Here is a 26,667-nt window from a genome sequence, read left to right on the forward strand (position 1 = left end):
GCACTGTTTACCTTCGTTTTGACCTCGGGAGGGCAACATTTAATGTTGAAACTAATAATAATAATCTCCTCTGGAAAAGGTTCTAGCCGCTGGTATTAGGTGAAGATATTGTGCGGTGTCCCTTGCTCGGGAGGCCGTGGCAAGCTTGGTGGCTTTATCTTCCTGTCACACAGCACTGAGCCCAAGCAGCAGCAGTGGTCCCAGACTACAAAAGAGAGCTAACCCCGGGTGTCTGGGTCTGTGTGGGAGAGCTGGTGCCACTCCTCCCGAGTCCTGCCCGACGTGCTGGGCGGGATGGTGACGCTGGGTACCGCCGGTCGCTGCGCAGGGTACTGCAGCTCGCTCTCCATGTGTTGGCCGGGGTTCATCTCAAGGTGCTAGTGGGGACTGCTCTGCTTAGAGCATGGCTGATAATTAACGCAATCCACACAGGAAACGCCCTGGTTTATTTTATGTCGGACCTTGAAAAGCTCGTGCTGCTTTGAGATAGGAGCGGGGAAGGAAAATGTTGTTTTGCAGGGGAGCGTGGTGTGTGCTTGAAGAGACCTGATGTCACACCGGGAGGGCAGGGCCAGGAGCCACAGCACCTCAGTGCTATTTATTTGCTTGTTCTCTTTTGTCCTGCTTTGATTGTTTGAATTGCTATGCGCCCACATCGGGATGCGGAGACCGGGGCGGGCGGTGCCGCGGGGCAGAGGCTGCAGCGCCCAAGCCGCGGCAACAATGAAACTTCCTCTGCCGCTGCTGTCCTCTTCCTTCGCTTCATTAGGGAAGATCTAACGAGATAGTGGGGCCCGAGGGTGCTCACTGAAGTGCTGGCACCTTGGTTCTGTGCGAAAAGGGATTTTGCTGCCTCCGCAGACGCTCCAATTTGCCCTGTGCCTATGCAGCATGAGGTCCTGAGGAGCTCTTGCTCATGTTCACTGGTGGATGTATCAAGCTGTGTGGTTAGGGCATGCAGGCTGCTGTGCCCAGGCTAATCAGATGTCCCAGGTGTTTGTCAGGCACTGGCATGCGGCTCTGACGTGATTTCCTCTGCTGGGTTTGATTTGTGTGCTCGCTAACACCGTGCTTGGTGCTCCCCATGGCTTTGCCAGGAGTTTAACTCACACCTGACACGTCTGTGCTCAGCGCTGAGCTCCAGTTGTGTATCCGGGAGGTGGTGCAGGTATCATCTCTTCTCCTCAGGGCTGTCTTCTCTCACATGTATGACCTGGGTTGTGCTTCAGAATTCAGTGAGAAAAAGCCCCAAGTGTCTGGGGGTTTGTGCTTCCTGTCTCCTGCACTGCTGCTCCAGTAGAAATGGGCATGGGTATCTGCACCCACTGAGGTGCCTGCTCCTCGTGCAGATAGGGGCCAGACCCTTCTGGTCTCTCCCATGACATCTGGACCATGTCCCTGTCAGCAGGGCTGGAGAGAGCGCTGGGTTTCCCAGGGCAGAGGCTCTGCGTGCGTATCAGAGGCCGGGGGAGCTGGCTCTCTGCTGAAGAGAATGACTTGGGGGTACAGCTTCCAGGGGTGCTGCAGCTCATGTGGGCAGAGTCACCCTCTGGCACTGCAATTTGGGGGTTGATCTGTAGTTTTAAGGGGAGTGTTAGTGTTACTGAGCTGCACTTCTTTTGCCCTGGAGTGTTAAACAGAAGCAGTAGTTGGTAACAGGAGAGAGGCAGAGTCCCAAATGTGCAGCTGTGGTACAGAGCCTGGAGTGGTTTCTGCAGCAGTACCACCTGCCTCCTCTCTGACAGTGTGCTGGGAAAACAGGCCTTTTCCTCTGGAAAAGTGGAATTTGAGCAAACCTGTTACATGCTATGTTTAAAAAAACCCCAAGGTACTTTCTTTCTCTGTTATTTTTTCTCTCCTGCCTTATCAGAGCCTAGTCCTGCTATTCCGGGGCATATTAGAGGTGGCTGACGCAGGCTAATCCGTAAGCAGCTGGGTGAGTGGCTCTGTAAGAGCCTTATCCCATGGGAATACTGGAGGTAGGAGCCATCCCACCCTGCTGGGTCAGCCCAGAGCAGGCTTTGCAAAGTCCCAGCAGGAACAAGGAGTTCTCCAACCTGTGTGCTTGAGTAGCTGTGAAGAAACTCTTCTCCTTCAAGATTCTGGAGGGGTTTCAAGCAAGCCCAGTTAAATATCAGTCTGTACCAGTGAACATTAATGTCAGCCACTTCGGGGGCTGTTACAGCATGTGTTAAAGAGCTGCTGCCCATTTGCAGCTAATGTGTTTATTAGACAGCCCTCCCAGTGGCATCTCCAAGTGTCTGTCAGGTAAAAAATTCATGAGCGGGGTCGGCATGCAGGCTGTGAGTGGGAAATGTCTCCTGCAGCACTCTAAAGCCATTACAGAGGAGATGCTGAGGAAGGAGCCTTTGGCTTAAACATTTGTTTATAGTCTGTTGGCTTTTTGTAGAGTGAGCAGGAATCTGAGCAGTAGGAGCTGGAGCCAGTTTTCTGCCCTGTTACACACAAGCTCCGTGGCCATTGCTAGTAAATTACGTAGCTCTTGGTAGTGGCAGCTTGTGGAGCTCAGGAGCAAGGCAGAGTTCAGTGTCAGCATAAAGCGTGTTTGAACGTTGCCTGCCATGGGCTGGCTGTCTCTGGCAGGTAACAAGTCTCATTGTCAGAGGGAAGAGGCCACAGGTGCACTCAGGTGCTGGTACAAGTCCCCTGAAGGGGACCAAGGTCTCCCAGCCTGCTGCTGCCACCTTTCTCCTGGGAGCTTTCTGGAGAGTGCCAGGTGTGGGCAGCTTCATCTGCAGTGGTGATGATGGGGGGGGCAGTGCTCTTCCAGGCAGAAGCTCAGCTCAAGTAGAGGAGTTCTCCTTGGGGGAGGCTGGGTATCAGTATGAAGTCGTTTGTGATTTGGAAATGGAGGCAGTGAAGAAGGGAGTGGTAAGCAGGAAAAGCACAGCCTCAGCAGCTGCCTGTGACTGGTAGCTTCCCTCCAGCCCCTGCCAGGATTGACGCAGCACCTCAGTAATCCTGAAACCAAGACTGAAAGCTTCTGCTCATGGGAACTGCACAGGAAGGAGCAAGAATGGTGCTGGATGGGGTCTGGAGCTTAGCACTGAGCACAGCAGCAGGGTCTGGTGGTGGTTTTCAATCGGGCTGGCAGAGAACTTGTGACACTTCCCCCTGCCCTGCGGTGTGCCCGGCCAGTGGCTGCTAACATTGCTTGAGCTGCTGGGTGCCAGGGTCTCCAGGCAGCCAGCCCCTCCTGAGCTGTGCTGATGGCTGATGGTGCTGAGGGGTGAGGCCCAGCACTGCCACCTGACTGCCCACTTGGGGGACTTGACCTTTTGTTTGCTCCTTTTCAGATGGAAATAGCAGCTTTGAAGGTGTAATCCTCATTTATTCTCTAACTGCATTTGTTGGGCTTACCATAAATCTGGCATTTAGCAGCCCGGGCTGGAAGATGGCCTGCCCCGATAAGAGAGGCAGTGCTCGTTGTCTGCGGCACTGGCTCTGCCTGGTGAACCAGCCAGGGCTGCCAGGGTCACTGCTGGGCTTTGGGGAGCCCTTGCACACGGACCCAGCAGGGTTGTGCCAGCTTTTCTTGCTCTCCTTCGCAGGGCCTCTTTTTCTGCTCTTCTCCCATGTGTTTTACTTTTGGGTTTGCATTGCTTCGGGGTTTTGCCCTTTGAAAGATGCATGTCTGGTGAAAATGTGTTTGCCATTGCCTTCTGGTGAAGTCTCTCTGTGCACTCCAGCTCAGAGCAGTTGCTGGTGGAGGATGTGGCAGGGGATGTGCTGTCACAGTGAGAGCAGAAACTTGTGTTGTTGCTGATAACAAGAACAAATGCATGTGAGCCTTCCAGGCTCCCTCCTTCCAGTCTCCCAGCTTCTGCTGGAAACTGTTTAGGTCTCAGTGGCTATGGGTATAACACAAGCTGCCCAAGAGTTTATTCCCTTCATTTCCCAGTGTTTGTCCTTTGCCTTTAACAGCTGGGTAAAATCAGGGAGGGATTTTTGTGTGCAGGAGTTTTGGTGGCAGTGAAATGAAGAGAGCAGAGAAATGCACTTGTGGTGCTACGTGTGAACACAGAGTATTTACTTACCTGTGGTGTCCTGGTGGCCCAGGTCGTCTGCTGGAGCCTAAAATTAGTTCTTTAGGTATTTTTAGTAACTAATTCTGCTTCTCTAATGATCTCCTTCCTCCTATCAAAGTGCTGCAGTGAGTCTGTTTATCTTTCCACTGCTCTGTTGCTCCTGGTTGATGCCCACTGGAATAGATGCTTGAGGGACATCTGAGTCAGCTTCAGAAGCTCAGCTTTTAGCTATGGCTGTAGGGGGTTTGTAGGACAAGTGGAAGCCCTTCCTGTCTTTTGGGAAGAAAAATCTGCTGCTGCCACTGAGGGCAGCATGCTGATCCCATGGGGGGTCAGGTGTGGGTGCTGGGGAGCAGTGCAACTCCCAAACAACTCGCAGGAGGAAGGGTCTGGCCTGACACTTGCCCATTCCAGCTCAGCTGTGGGGAAAATGCTCATTCAGATAAAAGCTGCCTTAGCTCAGCTTCTGCCAGGTCCTGCTGCTGCTTTGTCCTTAGGGAAGGCATCTCTGTGCCCCTCTGCTCGGTGCAGTGCTTGTGCCGGCTTTGTTTTCATGCATTCCCACTTGGGTCCACACCAGGCTCAGTAAGCCTTGCTCACTTCTTCTGGATGTTTGCTCCAGGACATCTCCAGTTCTTCTAAAGCACTAAATGGACCCAACTGTTCCATTTCTTTATCTTTCTGCTCTCTGGAAATCTCTGCAGAGAAGTATGAAAGGAGCAGAGGAGCAGGATGAATGCTGCTTCCTCACCTGAGGTGGCTGCCTGCAGATGAAGATTACTGGAGTAAACCTTGGAGCCTGTGGCTTGTCACTCTGCTGGCAGTGGCTTCAGTTCTCAATGGTCATCTTTCCTGGAAAAGCTCAGGCTTCAAGCCTGGGGCTTTGATTTTCTGCTCTGAGAAACTCTCAACATCTTATAGGTGATGTGGTTCAGCACCCTCAGAATATTTGGAGCAACTTTAGAAGTTCAAAATGGTTAGAAAACTCTTCCTTGGTGTGTGTGCATTGTAAGTCCACCAGGAATGGTGACTCACCTGGAGGTGGTGAGTGAATGAGTGTGGAGGCAGCTAGGGCAGAGCCTACAGGCAGCCTGTGCAGTTCAGCTGCACCTGGGCCACAGGTGTCTGTATCTGAGATCTGGCCATGCCATCTAAATTCATCAGGCTTTCCCCTTCTCACTTGAAAGCTTCTTGGGTGCCCACTCCTGGTGCTACCTGTGCCCAGAAATACTCTGAGAAATGTGGGGTTAGTTCCTTGCTTGTGACACGTGCCACTTGAACTCTGTGGAGGTGCCCAGCCCCTGTGGAGATCTCCATCGAGTCACAGGCTTAGACCTTGTGTGTGGATCAGCTGCTGGGAGCAAACCCAGGTGTAGCCACTGTCTGTCTAAGCACCCAGGGAGTAAGGCAACCTGTGGCATTGTCCTGATGGGGAGGGGTGGCATGTACAAGCTCTTCACCAGTTCCTGGGTGAGCTCTGCTGCTGCCAGCTGTTCTGTGGCACTGTACTGTCCATGTGTAGGCAAAAGCTGCATGAGCTGCCTTCTCCTGGAGCTGGGATGCAGGTTTCATACGGTGCCTTCCCCTGGAGCTGGGGTACAGGTTCCATACCAGCTGTTCAGGTCTGTTGTGTTTTCCTGTGTGGCTCTGTGGCCTTTCCTTTGTCTTTCCTCATTAAGCCTTGCAAAATTGCTGTGACAATTCAGCAGCCCAGACACGAACTCTGCTCTCCTACACGACTGGTCACAACTAAAAGATGGTGACCCTTTGCTTGGCCACCACAGATTTTCTTCTGCAGGAGTTCTGTGCACTGCTGTGGGAGGCCACAGAGCTTTCAAACAAACTCTGTTTTGAATGATGTTGAATGATGGATTTGCCAGGTGAAAACTGAGCTAAGCATGGAATGAGAACTTTGGAAACACGAACAGGGGACACTTCCACCATAACCCTTTTCTTGCACTTTCTTCCTTTTAGTTGCTGATATGTGTTCAAGATGAGTGGTATGGGAGAAAACACCCCAGACCCATCCCGAGCAGAGTCAAGAAAGCGCAAGGATCCCGACCAGCTCGGACCCAGGTCAGACCCTTTCTGTCTGAAGATGTTGAAAGAGAAATGTGTTTGAAAATGTAATGTTGTCTGTGTAGTTATTTGTGGGTTGGACAATGGCAAACTGACCCCTCTGGCAAAGAGGAGCTGGGGCCAAACTCTGCTGCTGTAGCTCTGTGGTGCTGTGGGTGTGGGACGGGGGTGGAGGCTGTTGTCTTTTATTGGTAGTTGTTGATTTGGTTTGGTTCCAGGGAGGGCCAAAATACCAAATGCTGGGGATGGTACAGAAGTGATGTAAAAACCTTTGTTGGCTAATCTTTGCTGGGATTCTTCAGTCACCCATTCTGGCAAGCTAAGATTTTTTACTACCTCTCTTGTGTGTTGTGATCAGGAATGTGAAACCTATTCCTCAGGCTTGCAGCAGCTGCAAGGACAGCAGCAGTGTGGGAGCAGAGGCAGTCCTGCACTTTTTGTGTCTCAGGACAGCAGCACTGTGGGAGCAGAGGCAGTCCTGCACCACTGTGCTCATGACTCTCTTGTCATGTAGAGGCAGGGGATGGCTTCTTTGGGTCAAGCCATCAGTTAGGTTTCTGTGGTGGGAGTGGGCTGTGCTCTCTGGGTTGGTTAAACTCCTCAAGCCATCTGAGCTGATCTTTGAGCTGGCCAGCAGGTGAGCCGACATTAAATCCTGTGTTACAAACTCCTCTTGCAGCCCCAAGAGAAGCACTGAGAAACGCAATCGTGAGCAGGAGAATAAGTACATAGAAGAACTGGCAGAGCTGATTTTTGCAAATTTTAATGATATTGACAACTTTAACTTTAAACCTGACAAATGTGCAATCTTGAAAGAAACTGTGAAGCAAATTCGTCAGATCAAAGAACAAGGTAAGAGGAGAAGCTAATTGCCTTCGGATGCTTTCTGTGGGGGTTCTTGCTTTATTTTTGGCAGACCTGATAGTCTCTCCTGTGCCTCTTTAGCAAATTCCCAGGTTTTTCATTAGCTAGTAGTGGAAAATGCTGTAATGGCCTGGGAGCAGGGTGTGTGAGGTGTCATACCCAGCATTTTAAAACTAAGCTTCACAGAAAGTTCAGGAGGTGCTGAGAGGGGCAGAAAATCCATTGGTCTGATCCGTGCGTGTCCAGCGGCTGAGATCAGCTGGGACTGACAAAGGTCAAGCTGGCATATGGCTTTGGGGGGAAAAAGACTACCTAGAGACTCCTATGTGGGTGAAGAATCCATGCAAAATAGGGACAGTCTGGGAGAGGGGGCTGTGAAAGCATCCTGCATGCCCCTTTCTGCTGCCCTTAGCTGGTATGAATAGATATTGTGGACAAAATTATCTCCGTTCCCTCAAATGATGACATCACATCCTCGACTACAATAGATCTGAACCTGCTCTAATCTCTAGATAGGGCCCTTCATAAATGTAAACCAGAGAACAAGACACTTTTCTTCCTGTTCTTGGTCCAGAAGATTAGTTCTGCATTTCTTTTCTTTTGGTATGTTTCCTACTTCAGGGAAAACCCCAAATCCTTTAGAAAGTGTGAATTCTGGGAGGTGGGTTTTGGGGCACAGCTCTGCCTGGGCAGGTGAGAGCAGCACTGCTTAGGGCAGTTTCAGGTTCTTCAGTAGGGGTGTGTTGGGTTTTTAATGCAGAGGATTTAACACAGCCTCTTCACAAACCCTGTTCAGAGAAGTCCTCTGAAGGAGCCTCCGGCACTAACATGGGCAGGTGGAAAGGGCTCCTTGGCTGTGCAGAGGCTCTGCCCTGCCTTCCTTCAAAGACAGCCTGGATTCAGTCAGTGAAGACCCATTGGTTGGTTCTGTTATTCAGAAGCTCTAGGGTCTCTTCTAGGGTTGCACCCCAGAGCCCGGTGGCTTAGCAAGGCTCAGGCAGCTCAAACACTGCCTTCAGCCTCTGGAAGCAGCACACTTTGGAGCTGCTGCTGGGACAAGGAGACTGCTGTGGGCTCCAGGAATGAGAGTGGGGAAGGAAAACAGAGAGATTGATGTTCATTTTCCATACCAGGCTTGCTGGGCTAGAGCTTGTGCTGTAGTAATAGTGGCTAATTGAGGGCAATGGTGCCCTGATCTATTTTCTATGCAAATAGATAGTTGCAGTGCTCCATCTGTTATCTCTAGATCGTTTCTCACAGTGTGCACTTCAAAGATCCTTCAGTTGTGGTGTGTTCCATTGCAGTTTGAAAGCAAGTTATAAATATATGCACATGACTGAGTTCAGCAGAGGAGTTAAAGCTCTTTTGAAGATGTAACCATTGTCTGTAGTTTTAATCTGGATTTTGAGGTGGGTTAGTCCTTGGACAGATGAAGATGAGGTTCTTGACCAAAGCTTCCTTTTCTGCTGGCCACTTCGACCACAAAGTCTTGCAGTGGATTTTTTCAAGGGCTTCTGCATGGCTGTTATTATTTCTGTGTGCTGTGCTTTCAGCCTGATGGGATTTCAAGACTGAATGAAGTGTCAGAGGAATTTGTGCTGTGAATCCAAGCCATTTAAGCAGAACATTCACCCAAAAAAATCTATTCCTGAGCTTGTTTGCTGTCTCCTCTACCTACAGCTGAGAGGGATGCACTGAACGGGGCTTTGATCTCCCTCTGCACATTGTAAAGCTTTTTGGCCAAGTACCCAGGGCTGTTGACCTTACTGCTTGCGTGTCTCCAGAGAAGCACTGATGTGCTGAAGAATTTAAGTTGGGGTTAGGTAATGCAAACCATCAGCTGCTTCTCTTTCTCCAGAAAGGCAGAGCCACCAAGTGGGACATTCCCTGGGGCTTGCTTACTTGCTGGAGCTGTGTGTCATTGGCCTGTACCTTCTGTTACTCACAGGGTAGGGCACCTCAGTTACACTGCAGCAATGTTATAATTAAGTAGTAAGGCTTAGGAGAGGAGTAGCTGAAGACACCTGTGTGTGACATATCACTGTGACCATGCTGGACTCAGCTATGGAGACTTGGGGTTGTTTGGCCTGGAGAGAAGACCTTGGGGACACCTTCTTGTGGCCTTTCAGCACTTAAAGGGTCCAGGAAGGGAGAGGGGGACAGGCTTGCTGCTGAGGTGTGCTGCGGCAGGAAGAGGGCAGTAGCTTTAAGCTGGAAGAGGGGAGATGCAGACTGGGCAGAAGGAAGACACTCTGTGCATGAGTGGTGTGGCTCCTGCACTTGTGTGGTGGGCCTGGGCAGTGCTGCTGATCTGACAGGGAAGAAGAAATTGGAGGGGTGTCCCAGCCCTCCACGAGAGTTCTGAATGCCCTGAAAAATGCCTGCTGCAGTTCAGGAGAGGTTCTGGGGGTGATGCAGGAGTCACTGTGTGAAGTGTTCTGAGATGCCTCAGAGAGGTCCAGCTGGACAGCTCGAGTGTCCCTTGGCATCTGAGGATGTTTGAGCATGAAGAGCATGAGCCCTTCGCTGGCACTTGTTCTTCTGAGGCACAGTTTCCTAGAAAGCCTTGGAACAGCCTGCAGTTCCCGTGGCCCTTCTGAGGGAGAGGCCTTCCAGAGACAGCTTACTCTGGGTCACACTAGCTCCGGGCCATGTTCAGTTCTGGAGAGGAAGTGTGCTTAAAAATAACAATTGATTCACTTGGAAATGAAAAAAAACCAGCACCCAAAAAAAGCCCAAAGAGGAAGAGATACCAAGGTTGGGAATTCTAAACATAGCTTGGAAAGCTCCATGGGACCCTCATTTAGACTTCTCTTGGTTTGTTTTGGTGTTGAGTGGAAAAATATCCAGGTATTTTGTGCCAATAACATAAAATTCTTCCCATCTTCCTTCTTCTGTACAAAACCTTTCACCTCCTTAGCTTGGAGGAAATACTTGAATGTTTGTTTTTCTGTCTTTAGTTATTTCTGAGGATGCCTTTGTCTTTCTGAGTGCAGTGCTCCTGTCACTAGCTGTCAGAAATGGTATTTAATGCAGAGTGGATTTTCTGTTTCCCTGTTTCTGCCTTTTCTCCTGAAGGCCCTTAGTGCCCAGCCTCTGCTGGTTTCTTTTCTGTTCTTTTAACAGCAATTACTGTGGTGTTCACTTCTTCCCCAGTCTTGCTCTCTCTTGCCTTCAGTGTGGCTGTGGCTGTAACTCTGGGCCTGGTGTCCCCATGGCAGTGACACTTTGATTCCCTTCATTGTTGACTCTCTGATGCTGTTTTTTTCTCTTAGTGCTGCAGTAAGAAATCACCAAATAGTTTCAGGGAATGTGACAAAAGTTGTTAATGAATCAGTGAGTGCTGCACTGATTGGTAGCAGGGATTGGTGTGGTTGCTGTTAAGCTTGAAAGGTGAGTCCCCATCTGCCTAGCTGCTGGAGAAGCTGCTTTTGGCTAGACCTTGTTCAGTTCATCAGAGCGTGGTGCTCAGTGTTCAAAACACCTTTGCAGCTGGCAATCTAAACTGTAAAGATGCACAGTGAGCTGCTTTTCCCTATCAGGGCCAGTCCAGAAAGCCTCCATTGACTGTAACTGAGGGAGGAGACGTGCTTTCCTGGGCCTGCTGTGAGCTGCAGTGCAAGGAGGCTCTCCCAGGTGGCTGTGGGTGTTGCCATTTGCCCTTTCTTGGAGACAAGGGACATAAAGCCTTTACCTCAACAGCTGAAGCCCTTCCCAAGGATGGGGGCTGGTGTCTTAGGTTGGGGATTTTTGGTGATGTGCTGGGTTTTTTGTTGCAGTGGTTTTGGGTTTGTCTGAGGGGGTTGGCTTGCTCTTTTCCTAATGAGCGCTTGTCTATAAATGGCTCAGAATTTAGATACTTAGCTCAAAAGCCAATAATATCCTTAAAGGCAGAGGCTGGGGCAGACCCCTCATTCTGTGGAAATGACACATATACCAAAGGTCTCATCTGTTGGTGAGGGAGGAATGAGGAGCAGGCTCTCATGCTCCTGTTTGCAAGCCAGCAAGTCGGTTGCAGACTGCGGGACAAGGTCCTGTGCTCTCTGATCTGAGGCAGGGGCCTGGCTGCAGAGCTGCACTGCCAGCCCTCGTGCCAAGGAGGGACGTGACTGGAGTCAGCCCCTAATCTCCAGCATTTCCTGGCTGAAGCCAGTTGGCTCAGCAAACTCCATGCAGATGGGGCCACCTCGCTCCCAGCCTGCTCCACATCAGGAGCTCGTGTCGGTGGCGCAGCCCACCCCCAGGACACAGAGCTTCCCTGGCCAGGAGCTGCTGGTCACCCCTGCTTTGGGGAGCTGTGTTTGAGGCAGGGCAGAGTTTCTTCTCGGCAGAGAACTGACAGAGCTGGCTGGGAAACTGAGAAAGTGATGGTGTTTGTGTGCTGCTGTTTGTGCATGCTGAGTTCTTTAAGCCCAGGTGCTGATGCCTTCTTCATGGCTCTGACACAGAGGAGGAGCTCTTAGTGAAGCTGTGAGTAGGTTCAGTCCATGGAGAGTAGCCCATTTGTACCCATCAGTGCTGTTAGCAGGCATCAGAACAAATTGGTGTCACTGAGATTAAAAATAGTGTTGTCTCAATGTAAATCATTGACTAGATCAGCCAGACTGTTCCAGGGTGATGAAAAAAGCTCTTTCCATTCTAGAGAGCATCTTTACCAGTGCCAGTGGTGATTCCCCGCCATCAGCAGCCACCCTGCTGACAGACCTCGAGTAGCGTGGCCTCTGCTGAAAGGCATGAAGTGAGTTCTAAACACAGCTTCAGAAAGGATTTGGGTTTAAAGATTCCTTTAAGCCAGTACCATGCAGAAGAACAGAGGGTCTCTTGGGAGCTTTTGGTTTCCCTTCTGCCTTCCTTACAGTAAGAGGAACATCTCTGTTTCTGAGCAGACACCAAGGCTGCACACTGCAGAGACAATACAGCTTAAAGGGCACTATGGGCACAGGTTAATGTCCAGCATGTCCAGGGGCTCAGCAGATGGTGGTGATGGAAGCTTCAATTCCATGTTCAAGAGATGAACAACCACTTCCCACTCATGATGTGGTGGTTTGAGGTATCCTCACAGCTGAGGAGACGTGGGGTGAGGAACATTTCCACTGCTGCAAGGGGTCTTCTTCCTCAGCTCTGAGAGGCTGCTGAGGGCAAAGAGGGGTGGTGATGATGGAGGAGACAGACAGGGTGGGAGTGGGGAAGAGGAGCATCCCAGGTGGAGGCAGGGAAGTGCACATTGCAGTGTGTGGATACAGTGTGCTTGGTCTGATTGAAACACACATGGACAGCAGGCTCCTTTCTGTCCAGCACTTCAGTGTTATTCTTGGTGAGCTGAATTTCATTATTTTTGTCCCTGTTCCAGTTTAACTGAGCTGGAGGCAATTATTTCCCAGGCTGGACTTGTTGCAGAAGTTGTGCTGTGTGACAGAACTGCTGACTTATGTGAAAGAAAGAGTGATGGAGAGCTGTCAGAGTTACTGAGGGAAACGAAGCTGGTATTGCTGTTGTGTTGGTGCCTCCCTTTGCTGCTGCTGCCAAGCCCATCCTGCCTCTCCACTGCTTGCTTCACTTCCAGCAGCCATGAAAATTTTATGCACTGGCTACTGATAGTGGATCTCCTGAGAGCAGGCAGCACTTGGAGACTGCCAGGAGAGCTTCTTGGAGTTGGGCTGGGCTGGGCAGGCAGGTGGGCACAGAGGTGTCCCTGTGGCGGCAAGGGGAGCCCAGGCCGGCCGTGCTGAGGAGCTGGCGAAGCTGTGCTGCAGGGAGCAGTGGTGCTGGGGAACAGTGCAGCTGTGCTTCTGTGATGTGCACTGCAGGAGATTTCAGCAGCCTGCTGATGGAGCCTGCACTAATGGTGAAAAGATAAACATGTCTGAGAGCACAGGAAGGCCTCGTGTTTTTGTGTTAGCAGAATGCTTCCTAATGAATAAGAAGGTGCTGCTGGCTTCACAGAGCCATATGGCAGCTTTGCTAATTTTAGGCTGGTGCAGATGCATAATTCTCCCTTGTTTTACCTCCTGAAACCTTCCTGAGATCTTGTGCACTTTTTCCTGTGAGACCTGATCTACAGTTTCTAGGGGAAAAAAGTCTCCAGGAGTCCGGTGTCTCCTGGCCATCAGTGATGGAAGGGCAGAAGGGCAGGCTCTGCACCATGCCCTCCCTAGCACAGCAGCAAGCTCTGCTCACAGGGGTGGCACAGGCTGCCCTCCAAGCTGATTGATGAAGTAGCTGCTGTGTCTTGGGCTCTGGAAAAAGGAGTTGCTTTCAGGGAGGAAAACTCACCTCAGTGGGAGCGATGGGGACTGGGAAGGGAAGGTGCCTGTGGGCACCCAGTCACACAGCTCCAAAGTGCAGTGGCAGCTGAGCTGTCACAGCTTGCAGGGTGCACTTCTGTAGATGCCAGCACTGCTTCTGGTGCTGCACCCACCCTGCTCTTCAGCCCCTTGCTGCTTTCACCTTCCTCCATTGTTTGTTTGGGTTTGGTTTTTCCGTGGCAGTTCAGCAGGGATCAGAAGGGCCACAGAGGGTAAAGGGAGTGACAAACATGGGCAAGGCAAGACAGGAGCAGCTGGCTGTGCATGGAGGGGATGAGCTGCTTTCAGGGCAGGGGCTCTGGGACACTGGATTGCACACTTAAACATGGCCTGGCATTTACAGGCACTGCTAGGGGATGCTGCTGTTGCTGTTACAAGGATCTCTCTTGATCCTGTGAGATGTCTGCTGTCCAGAGTTGAGCTTTCTAGCGTCCCTTTTAAGAAATCTCTCTGGTGGTTGCTCCCTGTTGGTAGGCAGGTGAGGGGGGCATGATTTGAGCTGGCTGTGGCATTTCAGTAGCAGTTCCAGAAAGTGCCAAAGAGGAATTAGGAGGAGCACCTGAGAAAAGCTGTTTCAGACAGTGCTGGGGAGTAAATTGGATTCTGCCTGTCACAGGTTTCTTCCTGCTGACCTCATTCCTCAGCATTTGTGGAGCGGGGTGCAGCCCTGGCCCGAGTGTCAGCTGCAGCTCTTGTTTGCTTCAGAACTGCATGTTGGTGTTGCAGAGAGGGAAATGCCTCTCTACCTGGTTTCAGCACAATGAGAGCTTTTTCTTTTGGGGAGGGCAGGGGTTGGGGCATGTTTGGGTGTGCAGCTGGCCCTCACCTGTGGGAAGGGAGGGTCTGGAACACAAGCCCAACAGTGATGCCCCTCAGCAGCACTTGTTGGGATACCTGCAGGAACCTGAGAACACCCAAGGAGCTCGAGCTCGGAGCATGGAAAACCGGGAGGAAAAACGTAGCAGGAAACTTCAAACTGTTGCTGTTAGCTTCTCTTCCTCTGACTTAAGAGGTTTCTGTTGGACTTGTCTGATTTCACAAAGGTTTGCCTTCTGAGTCGAATGAGCTGCAAAATAAAGCTTGAGGCTTCCCTGCTGAGCTCTCTGGCAGGTATCTGAGAGGCGTTTTCTGCCTGCTCCCTTCTGTCTGTTAATGCAGAAAAGTAAATACAGTTTGTGAGCGTCGGGGAAGTGCCCTGCTGGAAACATCAGTGAGTGTTTTGTGTAGTGCTGCTTGCACCGTCGTAAACATGCCCACGTTCCACACATCACTGAGACGCTGCCTGACTGCCTCTGTTTGTTCTTTGGAGGAGCTCTCTGAGGACTGCTTCTGTTTTATTTAAATTTTTCTGTCTCTAGGCTAAGCTCTTAATTGAGCAGAGCTAATAATTATTTCATGTGAAGTTTAATCCTCTGTAATTTAGCTGAGACAAGCCTGATCCCTGGTAGCCACGTCCAGGAGGGTGGGCTGGGTTCCCTCCCCAGCAGAGCATCCCCTGTGTGGAAATGCAGCCATGGGCAGTCCCTTTCCACCCGCTCAGCGCCTGTGCTCGCCGGGGCGGTGAGCGGCCGGCAGCGGGAAGCTGCTGGCCGGGGCCGTGGGGGGCCGGAGCGGGAAGCTGCTGGCCGGGGCCGTGGGGGGCCGGAGCGGGAAGCTGCTGGCCGGGGCCGTGGGGGGCCGGAGCGGGAAGCTGCTGGCCGGGGCCGTGGGGGGCCGGAGCGGGAAGCTGCTGGCCGCGCGGTGTTGCGCTGCGGGAAGCTGGGAGCGCTCCGTGTTAGCAGAAACAGATGGAAACCGATATCAGCACCCACTTTATTAAAAGCTCAGCCCTATTTTTAGTATCTTACCGAATTCTTTCGCAGTTTTTAGAGCCTTTTGGTAGTGTCCCATCACATGGTGCCAGCTCTGCTCTTTGCTGCGTCTGTGCAGCACACACTGATCCCCTAGCCTGCGCCAGGAAGGAGTCCAGGGATCTGTATCTGCAGACAGTGGAAGCTGCTGGAGGCTTGGGTGTGTTTCAGTGTGTGACTTACGCTTTCGTTTTCACTACGAGTGGTGTTCCAAAGCCCTTTGCTGCGTCTTCACATGGTGCTGTCAGCAGTTCCTGCAGTGACTCTCCTGGTTTATTGTAGAGAACACAAATCTTTGTGACCATCCTTTTGGTGTGCTTTCATGTTTATTAATCTATTGCATGATAGTAAAACCACCTTTTGCTGTTCTGGGTGGCAGTCTCTCCCTGGCTGTTACAGAATGGCTTGCCAAGCAGTGGAATGTTTTCAGTGTAGAGCTAGCAACAAAAAAGTCCTTGTTTCATTGACTTACAGGCTGTGTTTTCTGCAGAGGTTTTATGACTTTTATTACTTTTGCTTTAAACACCAATCTCATCTCTGGAGTACAGAAATGAATGCAGTCCATCACTTGAGAGGAAGTGGAAACCCACTTGATTTGAACTGTCCAGTGTGCACGATTGTCCCTTACCTCTGGAGCTGGGACTGAGCTGGGATGCTCTGCAGAGCAGTTTGTCATATGTGGCTTTATGCTCCAGAAACCTGCAATCATCCTTTTCTTGCCTGTGATGTTCAGCTGCAGCACTGGCACTGCCTTTAGCAGTGTACTGGAGAGCAAGGCAGTGTGAAAGCTGTGAGATAGTGCAGGGGGGGTGGGCAGAGGAACAGCCCCGAGCCCACTGCTGCCCAGCACCAGGACAGGAGCTTGTAAGCTTGTGTTTGCCCTGCTAAACAGCAGCCCTGGACACCTTGTGCAGCCTCAGGCAGGTTGGGCTTTCCATTCCCCTTCAGCCTGGCTCTTGGTCGTGGCCCTGCCACAAGGAGCCTTTGTCTTTGCCCGGAGTTCTGGTTTGCGCTTTAGCAAGGTGCCAGCAGAGGAGCAGCTGGAATCGTTTGTGTGGCAAATGCAGTGGCTGTGCCTCTGCTGAAGCGCTACAGGAAGCTGTTCCATCTCCTCCACAGCTGGCCTGGGTCCTGGGGGGCTCTGGCTGTCACTGAGCCCTGCTCTGGCACTAACACAGCCTCTTCTTTGTTGCAGAAAAAGCAGCAGCAGCTAACGAAGATGAAGTGCAAAAAGCAGATGTGTCATCCACGGGTCAGAGTGTCATCGACAAGGATGCGCTTGGGCCAATGATGCTTGAGGTGAGGAGCACAGAACCCTTTCTTCATGCCAGTTCTGCTCCCCTAGAATGAAGAGCAGGGCAATGGAATGAAAGAGTGCAGCTGGGGGTGCTGCCCAAGACCAGCCAAGGGGGAGAAGCCCTCCTGGCTCTGCAGGATTGTGGCGGTGAGGAGCAGGCAGCAGACTTCTGTTGGTGATGGAACTGATTTGGGGTGGGGAGGGGCAGAGAAAGAGAATCCTGCTGCTGTGACCACTGACAGGCTGCACCTGGCAGCAAGCCATGCATGTTTTATTGTCCCACATCATGGAGAGCTGGGAGCCCTGTCACACTTGAGCACTGACTGCACCCCCAGGAGCACACCCCTGAGTGACGCCTTGCTGGCACTGCACGTCCTTGCCAGGCTGTCAGGTAGCATCTCAGCACCTCTGCCCTCCAGAACAGGAGAGGCTCTAGGAGAGCTGTTCAGGATGTGTGTCAGTTTGCTCAGTTCAGGTGTTACTTTGATACCCCAGGATGCTGCTTGATAAAGCTCAGTTCCTAAAGGTGTGACTGGGGCTGTTGGGTGATTTGTTAGCTGGGAACCTGATGGCAGCTGCTGTCCTTCTGCCTGCTGCCTTATCTGCTAAAGCTCCCTTGCTAACTGTTTATTCCTGCTCTGACTGCAGACTTCATCTGTAAGGAAGAATAAATGTTACTTTAGATAAAACACAAACCCTGGATCAGGCTAAAGGAACCAGCTCTGGCAGCCCTACAGGGCAGAAGTGGGCAGCATTTATTGGTTGTTTCCTTGCATTAGTTTTCAGCCAGGTCCTGGTATCTTCAAGCAGCACAGGGAGCTGCCATGGTGTAGAAGGGACTAAACCAAAGGGGTGGTGCTGGCTTCAAGCAGTGGTGAAGTGCAGCCTGGGACTAATCCATAGCAGAGCTGCTGATAGAAAATTGTATTAGAGCCTCAATTAATTAAGTCTTGTAGATCATTGTTAGTTAAACTAAACAGTAGTCAGCAGGCAAATGTAATGGATGTTGGAAAGCATGTGGGGAGGAGGGAGCTCTTCAAAGGACGGGAATGAACAGGGGGAGCCAGGAGTGATCAGAAACAAAAGGGAGGCAATGGTGAAAACCAAAGTCAGAGACTGGAATTTGTGGCAGTTAACAGGAGCAATGAAGACTACAAGTTATCTTAATTTGTAGAGGCACAGGAGTCTGCACTTTACATTTCTTTGTGTGGTTTAGAGCAAGGAAGGCATTTGGTAACCACTGGCTGAGCTGCTTTGCTCCTGTTGAGCTCTCACTGTGCCTCCCCTCTGGCAGTCACTAACTCAGGCTGTTGGGGAAGCACCTCTGGAGCGTCTGTGGTCCCATCTCCTGCTGCCAGCAGGTCTGACTCGAGCAAGTGGCTCAGGCCTGAGCCCAGACAAGGGCTGAATATCTCTGGGGAAGGAGATTTCACAGCTTCCCTGGGCAGCCTCTTCCCATATCTGGCCACCTCTGGTGAAATTCTTATTTTTTTGGTATCTCCATGAAGCTTCCTGTCTTGAATCTCATACTTCCCTTGTGGACCTCTTAATTGAGCCTGGCTCTGTCTTCTCTACAGCCTTCTGCTGTGTGACTGAAGGCAGAAATAAGATTCCTGCTTAGGCTCATAGGCAGGCAGAGATACTGCAGCCTCCCCTGTGGTGTTTGCGGGTTGGTTTGGGGCAGTGGCTTGGTTTCTTCCCATCTGTGGGTCTCATTTCTGTGCGAGGTGTGCACCCTCTGTGCTCTTGCACTGCTGGGGTGCAGGAGTGGGTGCTGGAGCTGAGCGGTGCCCTTTGCTGCTACAGACAGGGGTGTAAAAACTGGGGGGGGGTGCTGCAGGGAGACCCAGCTGTTCATTGCCTGGGTACCACGCTATTAACATGACTGTCTGGTATTGTGTTCCTCTCTGCCCTGCTCCCTGCCAGGCTCTGGATGGGTTCTTCTTCGTGGTGAACCCTGAAGGCAACGTGGTGTTCGTGTCTGAGAACGTGACGCAGTACCTGAGGTACAACCAGGAGGAGCTGATGAACACAAGCATCTACAGCATCCTGCACGTGGGGGACCACAACGAGTTTGTCAAAATCCTGCTGCCAAAGTCCTTAGGTGTGTCTCCTTTCCTCACCTCACACCATCACTCCTTCAGCTCTTGTTTCATCACTCAGCCTTTCAGCTGCTGGTGTCCTGCTGCTGCCTGCCGTCTCCCCGCATGCACTCCGTGTGTTTCTGCTGTACCTAAGGCTGCATGAGTGACCCACGCTGCTCTCAGCAGCACCCTCCACTCCTGCCAGACTCTGCTTTGGGAAGGTCACTCTTAGTAACTGCTGGCTGATGTTTATAAGGCATCTCCAAGGGACTCAATAAAGACTTAGCTGTGTGAGCTCTCAGTTCTCTCCCTGGGCTGATTATCCCAGGAATGGCCCAAGAGAGGGGGAGCAGAAGAGAAAAACCAGAGCAGGCCTGACGCTAGAGTTTCTGTTTCAGTGGGGTTAGTTTCACCAATCTTTACCCTTTCTCTTTCAAAAGCTGTTTGTGTTGGTTGCAGTTGGGTTTGGTTGGTGTTTGGTTTTTGGAGGAGATGGAAAGGCAGAGTCAGTGCTGGGCACCTCTTTTACTTGCAGAGCTTTACAGAGCATTGTGCATTTCACTGCAGCTTTTCATTCCTTCCCTTATAGACCCTGGAAGAATCAAACATGCAAGTGGCTAACCCCCACAAACTGCTGCCTTTGGTGCTCCTTATGACTGAAGGGGGCAAGCAGAGAGTGTTTTAAACATGACCCTGCTCTTTCCACATCTGGTGTAACATTAATTGCCTCTGACTGGTGTCCAGTACCTATATTTGTGCCTCTCAGGATTGTGTTTCCTTATTTACTTGTCTTAAGCACAGTGTTAGGCTTTAGTTTTATCCATTGCTGCACCCAGGTCACTCCCATCCCTTCATTCTCCCTTGCTGGAGCTGTGTTTCAGTGTATTCCCAGTTGTGTTGCTTCCTGGTTCAGAGGTGCACAGCAGCTCCTGTCTTTGCTCTTTGGGACCCAGACACAGATCCTCACAGTGCTGCTGTCTGCTTTGTGTTGATCCCTTCTGAACTCTCTGGACAGAGCCTGCATGCTGCCTTGTTTCTTCCAGGTACATGAATGACCTTGATCTGTCCAGAAGCCTTTCACTGGGCTGGGTCACCTTTACCCCCCCAGTCCTTATACTTCCATCCTGCTTTTCTGCTGCACTAAGTCCCTCGACCAGAGTCCTAAGAGCTGAACAAAGCAGCCATGCTCTTAAATCAGAGTGTTCTGGTTTACTTCCTTCTGTGCTGCTGGAGGCTCTGGAGTCAGAGTGGAGCTGGTGTCCTGGTCAGTGTGCTGTGGGTGGGCAGCAGAGGTGGCTGTGCCCACTGGCTCTGACTCTGCCCTCTGCTTTGCACAGTGAATGGAGGATCCTGGTCCGGAGACGCTCCCAGGCGGAACAGCCACACCTTCAACTGCCGCATGCTGGTGAAGCCCCTGGCTGACTCTGAGGAGGGCCATGACAGCCAGGAAGCACACCAGAAATATGAAACTATGCAGTGCTTTGCTGTTTCTCAACCAAATTCCTTCAAGGAGGACGGGGAAGGTAATGACCACCTGCAGCCTGTGTTCCCAGTTGCTGTGTTGTTGTGGGTCAGCATTTTTACTGCAGCTGATGCAGTGAACTCCAGCTGGGAGTTTGTCCTGCATGCAGCTATAGGAGTGGTCTTCCCTCTGGGATCAGGAGTGTGTTGCTTGCCTGCACCTCTTTGTTAACCCAGTTGGAATGGGGAGAACCTCAGCTCCCTGTAGGAAGTCCCCTGGGTCTGTGCCACTGCAGTCAGAGCTAACTGGCAGGAAAGTTTCGATGGACCATTTTGTGAGTTCTTAGAATTTGAAGAATTTGTGGTTGGCTGTTTCCTTTGTCATCTACAACTTCAGCAGATAAATTTCCTCAGATTGTATTTAAGTGTTCAGATAAGTAAAAATGGGTCATTGTGAAGCTACCTTCTCAGGGACAGCAAGCACTGGGGTGTGTGTCACAAGAGTGGCTCAGGAGGCATGAAGTGGTGAGTATTGGAAGAGTGTGCTCTTCTACCTTTGTTCCTCACTTACCTGCTGAGAGGTGCAGCAGAAATCCCTGCTAATAGTGATAGGCTGTGGCGGAATCCCTCACCACTTTGCTTCTAAGCAAGAAAGCAAACCCAGATCTCCTGTGTTGGTTAATGTAAGAAACAATGAAGGTGTACAAAGTTGAGGATGTGCTTTTGTTGGTACAAAAATCTCTCCTTTTGGCCCAAAAAGACTCCAAAAAACTTGTTAAAAACATTTCTGAATTCTTCATGGAAACAAAATCTCCTTCTCTATAAAGTCCTGAAGCAGCTCTTCTCTCAAAGATTTGCAGTCTTGCTTGATTTGTGTTGCAAGAAGAGCTCCAATGAAGGAAAGACCACTTCTGCCTTCCTCAGAGAGCTTTACTACTCGCCAGGATCTGCAAGGTATTGTGACCTGGAGGCCTTCATCATTCTGGGGCTTGGGTTGCCCTCAAGGAGTAAGCTGCTCTGACAAATGCTTTGTCTCATTTCAGGCAAAATAACTTCCCTGGACACGAGTACCATGCGAGCAGCTATGAAGCCTGGCTGGGAGGATTTGGTGAGAAGGTGCATCCAGAGGTTCCATTCACAGCACGAGGGAGAAATCTCTTTTGCCAAGAGGCATCACCAGGAAGGTTAGCTGGCAGGGCTTTGGCACTTTCTCTGTTTAAACTTTCTCATTTGCATCTCTTGGTTGTGTTCTTTGTTATGTTCTGGAACAATCAGGAGCTGCTGCCAGTCCCTTCCTCGAGCTGCTTTGCCTGTGTCTCTGGAGTGGTTTTGCACCTCCTGCTTGCTGTGTCCTGCTGCTGGTTGCCATACTGGAGGGTGCTCTACATCTTCAAACCATCAGTTATTTCAGAAGGGAAGACCTTTGTGTGTTGCCCACCAAAACATTTGTGGCCTGTGGCTCTTCAGAGCCTCAGCTCACCCCTTGCAGTTCACTGCAAAAAGGACTTTTGCTGCCACAGCTACAAGGAGAAACCAAAATGGGGTTTGCAATTTTTAAAGTCATTCTGGCTTGAGAGTAGAAGCAAGGAAAGTGATGATCCCCTGCATGTAATTAGTGTGAACCAATTGGTAAGCAATAAACCCCACAAGCCTTGCAGCTTAACACTCAGCATAAAGTGCAGCATTTGTGGCAAGTTTTTATTGGCCAGGGTCAGAAAAACAGCATTTCCTGCAGAGGAATGGGGAAGCATTCTTGTTTGCTTAAAGAATTCATTTGAAAAATGATTTAAGTTGAGATTTCACTTGTATCCTGTTGGCATTGAGTGCTGGAATTTCCTGGTGTGGATATGGTGCAGTTCAGAGCCCTGGCCCTGCAGTGCCCAGAGGCTGAGCTGGAACAATGACAGCCCCAGCAGCGAAATTTGCCTCCAGATTGTTTCACAGTTGTAGGGCTTTGTTTTTCTTTACATTTTTACTCTGAAAATCCCCTTCTGGTTGTTTAAATTGTGCTTCCTGTTTTCTCACTGCCTAAATAATACTTTAAACCCTGGCAGAACAATGTATAGCAGTGTGGGGGGCAGGGGAGGGAAGCCAGGCTGAGGATCTGGGGGCTCTGCAGAGGCTGCAGCAAAGCCAGGCTGGGCAGCCCTGCATTGCCTTAGTCAGGAAGTGCTGACAGCCCACAGGGTGCAGATCAGATGAGAGCTATTAATTAAGAAAAAAGTCACAAGGAAACTGAAACCACAGCCTGTGTGTGTGAGTGAAAAGGTAGGAAGTTACAAGCATTCCCAGGGCTCCAGTCCTGTTTTTTCCCTGAACAGTGACAGGAAAGTTCTGAAGTGGTGCCCTGCTGCCCTCTCTGCAATCCTAATGTGACAGCTTCTGGCCTGGGAGCTGCCAGGGAGCAATGGCAGGGAGTGAGCAATAGAACAGATGTGTGAGACTTTGCTCTCCATGTCACAGGGGTCTACAGAAGTTAGAGAACTGAATTTGCTGCAGTTCAGATTTACACTGAAAGCCTCAGGGCTGCAGAGCATGGGCAGTGGAGTGAGGGCCAGAGCTGAAATGCAGCCAGGTCCAGTGCTGGGGAGGGCAGCACAGCCTGCTTTGGGCATAGCAGTATTTGTGTTTGTCACTTACTTCTGCTGTATAATGTTGTATTTCTTCTGTTAAAAGTAATCATCCCTCGTTCCTGGCCTTGCTTCTGGCTGTACCCTGCAGAGATTTACATACTTGCTGAAAGGAAGCAGTGGTGAGAGTAGCTGTCATGAGGGGGCTTGAGCAGGCTGGTGGCAGCAGATCAGGGCATTGCTGGTGGTCATCGTGGTGTAGCTGACACCTGTGGGGAATGTCTGAGGAGCAAAAGGAGACAGATACATACAGGATGAGAAGGGACACGGGCACGAGGGCTTCTCAGAGTGTCTGTGCTGCTCATCCCTGGTACACAGGATCCCTTCTACAGACACATGTCTGGCTGGTTTGTGTGCCCTGGCACAGCGTCCGTGGTGCCAGTGCTGGTGGGTGTAGGGCAGCACTCTTCTGTGGCTGTGCTGTAACCCCTGCTCTCCTTGCCCACAGTGCTGCGGCAGGGGCTGGCCTTCAGCCCCATGTACCGCTTCTCGCTGTCCGACGGCACCATCGTCTCGGCCCAGACCAAGAGCAAGCTCATCCGCTCCCAGACCACCAGTGAGCCCCAGCTCGTCATCTCCCTGCACATGCTCCACAGGTAACTGACTGCTTGGGCACGGCCCTGCAGAGACAGGCAGCTGCAGAGCTGCCAGGGGGATGGCTGAGGCTGGTGGGTGTTCAGCTGAGCCAGAGCTGGTGGTGCGAAACCAAGTCAGTGGTTGGGGTTGGTGCTTACAGCAGGAGGGGGCTGTGAGGGCAGCTGAGGGGTCGGAAGTGGCCTGCTGGACTTGCGTATCACCATCTTCCCTTTCACGTGCAAGATCTCCTTGCATCTCATGCTCTTGATGTCAGTATTTCATTTCCTGCACTTTGCCCAGTGGAAACCAGGCAGCTTCCACAGGGCACTGGATCTGGCAGGGCTAGGCAGATGGAATCGCTGCTGGGTCTGGGCACTCTGTACGGTGTGCTGTGACCCTTGGAAGGGCATTGTACAGACTGCCTGCTTTGAAGCCTTGGCTCTTCATTCCTTGTCTTTCTGGTGCTTGGGGTGGTAAGCCACCCCTGTCAGTGCTTTGTGCAGGGGCACAGGCAGCAGCATGTTCAGGTCAAGGGTAAGGAATCACTGAGCTCGCAGCTTCAGCAGAGTCTGAATGAACTCAAAAGTGATTAACTCTTTTTCTTCAATCCCCACAAACTCACTGCTTCTGCTACTGGTTTTGTCAGTGTTCTCTCAGGTTTATTGGCTGACTTTAGTGACTCTGCTGTTCCACTGCATCCACAGCATCACTTTTCTTGAAAGGAGGAAAACAGCTCTGAATGGAGTTTAAAGTGAAACCATTTCACAGAGGTTGTGAATGTGGAGATTGGCCCAGCCAAAAGCTGCCCGAGATCTGCTCTCTGCAGGCTGCTGAACATACAGGAAGTGCTGAGCTTTAAATTTAAACAAGCCCCATTAAGTTAGAAATGGTAACTGCAGACACTGCTGGCTGTTAGCAGAGCACTGATGCTGTTGCGTTTGTAATAAGGTGTTTAAGAGTCACCTCTCACAGCTGAAGCTCTTCACGTTTGCCATTGCACCAAAGGGACCAGATGCAGGACTCCAGTGTGCTCCAGTCCTTCACTTCTGCTTAGCACAGTGGCTGCACATCTCCTGTGCCAGCAGGGATGGCTTCTGGCTCATATTAGGGATGCTCCATTTGTATTTGGATTTGGAAGTCCAGAGCTGATTTGATTTTTCTCAGAACCTCATTTTGTCCCTTCCTAATCTACTTGACTCTGTCTCTTTTATAGCTTTTAGCATTTGGGAATATCTCTGATAGTTCTGATTGAGGTTGAGCACAGAAGAAGTGGATTGCATCCTGCTGTAAACTGATTAACATCCACTGGGGGAAGGAGAAGTGACCCTCAGGTGCTCTCACAGGAGCTTTTTCTCTCTGTATCTGTCTCTCTTCTCTTTCCTCTCTCTTACAGCCTCCATCTCTGAATGAGTCTAAGCTCCCCTGTGTGGGTTTTTCCTTTCTCCTCCTCTTCTCCTGAAGGTCCCTGCAGGAGGGCTGTTGATGGAGCCTTCCCCTTTCCAAAGCAGCATCCAGGAGGCCTCCTGGCTCCCATGCTGCTTTGCAGCAGCATCAAAATACTCTGGCAGTGTAGAAATAGGACCTTTCCTGCTTGCCTTTCAGTCTGGACTTGGTGGGCAGAGAGCCTGCTCCAGCTGGGCACAGCTGGCCTGTGCAGCATGGCTCTGTCTGGCGCACGGGTCCCCTGGCATCAGTGCCAGCCCCACCACTTAGCTCTGGCCCAGATGCAGAGACACATTCAGGGGTGAGTCTGAGGTTGTAACCTCTGCACATCCCCATGCCAGGGAGGCATCCTTTTGGTCCTCCTCTCTCCCACTGGTTTGCCACTGGGCTGCTGGAGCCATGCTGCTCGTGGGCAGCGTTGAGAGCCGTGGGCCACCTGCCTCTGCTCCCTGGGGCTGTGTTTGGTGTTTCTGGGTGAGTCTGGGGGCTGCTGCTTTTCCTGCGGCGTAATTGCAAGTTGTCCTCTGTTGCTTGTGCTAACAGGTTGTTTTTCTGCCCCTTGCCACACAGAGAGCAGAATGTCTGTGGAATGAATCAGGATTTGACTGGACAAGGAATGGGGAAGATACTGAACCCGATTAGCTCCAGCAGCCCTGCCCATCAGGCCATGTGCAGTGGGAACCCAGGTCAGGATATGACCATCAGTAGCAATATAAATTTTGCCATAAATGGCCCAAAGGAACAAGTGGGCATGCCAGCAGGCAGGTATGGTGGGTCAGGGGGAATCAACCACGTGTCGAGCATACAAGCATCCACTCCTCAGGGTAGTAACTATGCACTAAAAATGAACAGCCCCTCACAGAGCAGCCCTGGCATGACCCCGGGGCAGCCAAACTCGATGCTTTCCCCAAGGCATCGTGTGAGCCCTGGAGTGGCAGGAAGCCCCCGAGTGCCACCCAGCCAGTTCTCCCCCGCCGGGAGCCTGCATTCGCCGGTGGGAGTCTGCAGCAGCACAGGAAACAGCCATAACTACACCAACAGCTCCCTGAACGCGCTCCAGGCCCTCAGCGAGGGCCACGCCATCTCCCTGGGGGCCTCGTTGGCTTCACCTGACCTAAAAATGGGAAACCTACAGAATTCCCCTGTGAACATGAACCCTCCCCAGCTGAGCAAGATGGGCAGCCTGGACTCTAAAGACTGCTTTGGGCTGTATGGGGAGCAGTCGGAAGGTACGGCCGGGCCGGCGGAGGGCAGCTGCCATTCGGCAGAGCAGAAGGAGGGCGAGGGCAGCGTGCCGGCCGTCAGCGGCGAGCGGCCTGAGGGACAGAGCAAACTGCACGATGGAAAAAGCCAGACGAAGCTCTTGCAGCTGCTGACCACCAAATCGGATCAGATGGAGCCTTCACCTTTGTCCAGCACCATGGCAGATGTCAGCAAGGACTCGGCGGGGGGCTTGCCTGGGTCTGGGTCGGCACACGGAACCTCGCTCAAGGAGAAGCATAAAATTTTGCACAGACTCTTGCAGGACAGCAGCTCTCCTGTGGACCTGGCCAAGCTCACAGCAGAGGCCACGGGCAAGGAGCTGAACCAGGAGTCCAGTAGCACAGCTCCTGGTTCAGAGGTGACTGTCAAACAGGAGCCAGCCAGTCCTAAGAAGAATAATAATGCACTACTCCGCTACTTGCTAGATAAAGATGATACTAAAGATATTGGCTTACCAGACATGCCCCCCAAACTGGAGCGGCTGGACAGCAAGACAGAGCCCTCTGCCAGCACAAAGCTGATGGCCATGAGGACAGAGAAGGAAGAGATAAGCTTTGAGCCCAACGAACAGGTAAGAGGTCTTGGTGATGTGTGTGAATGAGATGTCCTAGGCCTGCGTTCCTGCCACCCAGCTGCCCCTGAGAGCAATTGCCTGATGCTTCAGGAGGCTGTGACCTGCTTTTGGAATCCAGCCTTGAGTTTTCCAGTTGTGTTCCTAAGCTGTGGCCATCACCCTGTGCAAAGAACAGGCTCTGCTGGGAGGAGC

The 26,667-nt window shown here is 51.4% G+C and overlaps 1 protein-coding gene across 4 annotated transcripts in view; it reads left to right on the forward strand.

Annotated features, from left to right (window-relative positions):
- The window catches only part of NCOA2 (nuclear receptor coactivator 2), a 101,926-nt gene that overhangs the window by 54,896 nt on the left and 20,363 nt on the right, over positions 1–26,667 (forward strand). For 3 of the 4 annotated variants that reach the window (XM_054178883.1, XM_054178890.1, XM_054178897.1), the window contains 9 exons: positions 6,024–6,125; positions 6,808–6,980; positions 16,343–16,446; positions 18,371–18,548; positions 19,866–20,051; positions 20,842–20,943; positions 21,033–21,173; positions 23,068–23,215; positions 25,209–26,472. In XM_054178883.1, the coding sequence (XP_054034858.1) occupies positions 6,043–6,125; positions 6,808–6,980; positions 16,343–16,446; positions 18,371–18,548; positions 19,866–20,051; positions 20,842–20,943; positions 21,033–21,173; positions 23,068–23,215; positions 25,209–26,472 (2,379 nt within the window). In that variant the 5' untranslated portion in view covers positions 6,024–6,042. Of the gene's footprint in view, positions 1–6,023; positions 6,126–6,807; positions 6,981–16,342; positions 16,447–18,370; positions 18,549–19,865; positions 20,052–20,841; positions 20,944–21,032; positions 21,174–23,067; positions 23,216–25,208; positions 26,473–26,667 lie in introns of those variants that run through there. The other variant, XM_054178904.1, reaches the window with a different exon arrangement.

The sequence above is a fragment of the Dryobates pubescens genome, chromosome 3 (assembly GCF_014839835.1).
Source record: "Dryobates pubescens isolate bDryPub1 chromosome 3, bDryPub1.pri, whole genome shotgun sequence".
Taxonomy (NCBI): domain Eukaryota; kingdom Metazoa; phylum Chordata; class Aves; order Piciformes; family Picidae; genus Dryobates; species Dryobates pubescens.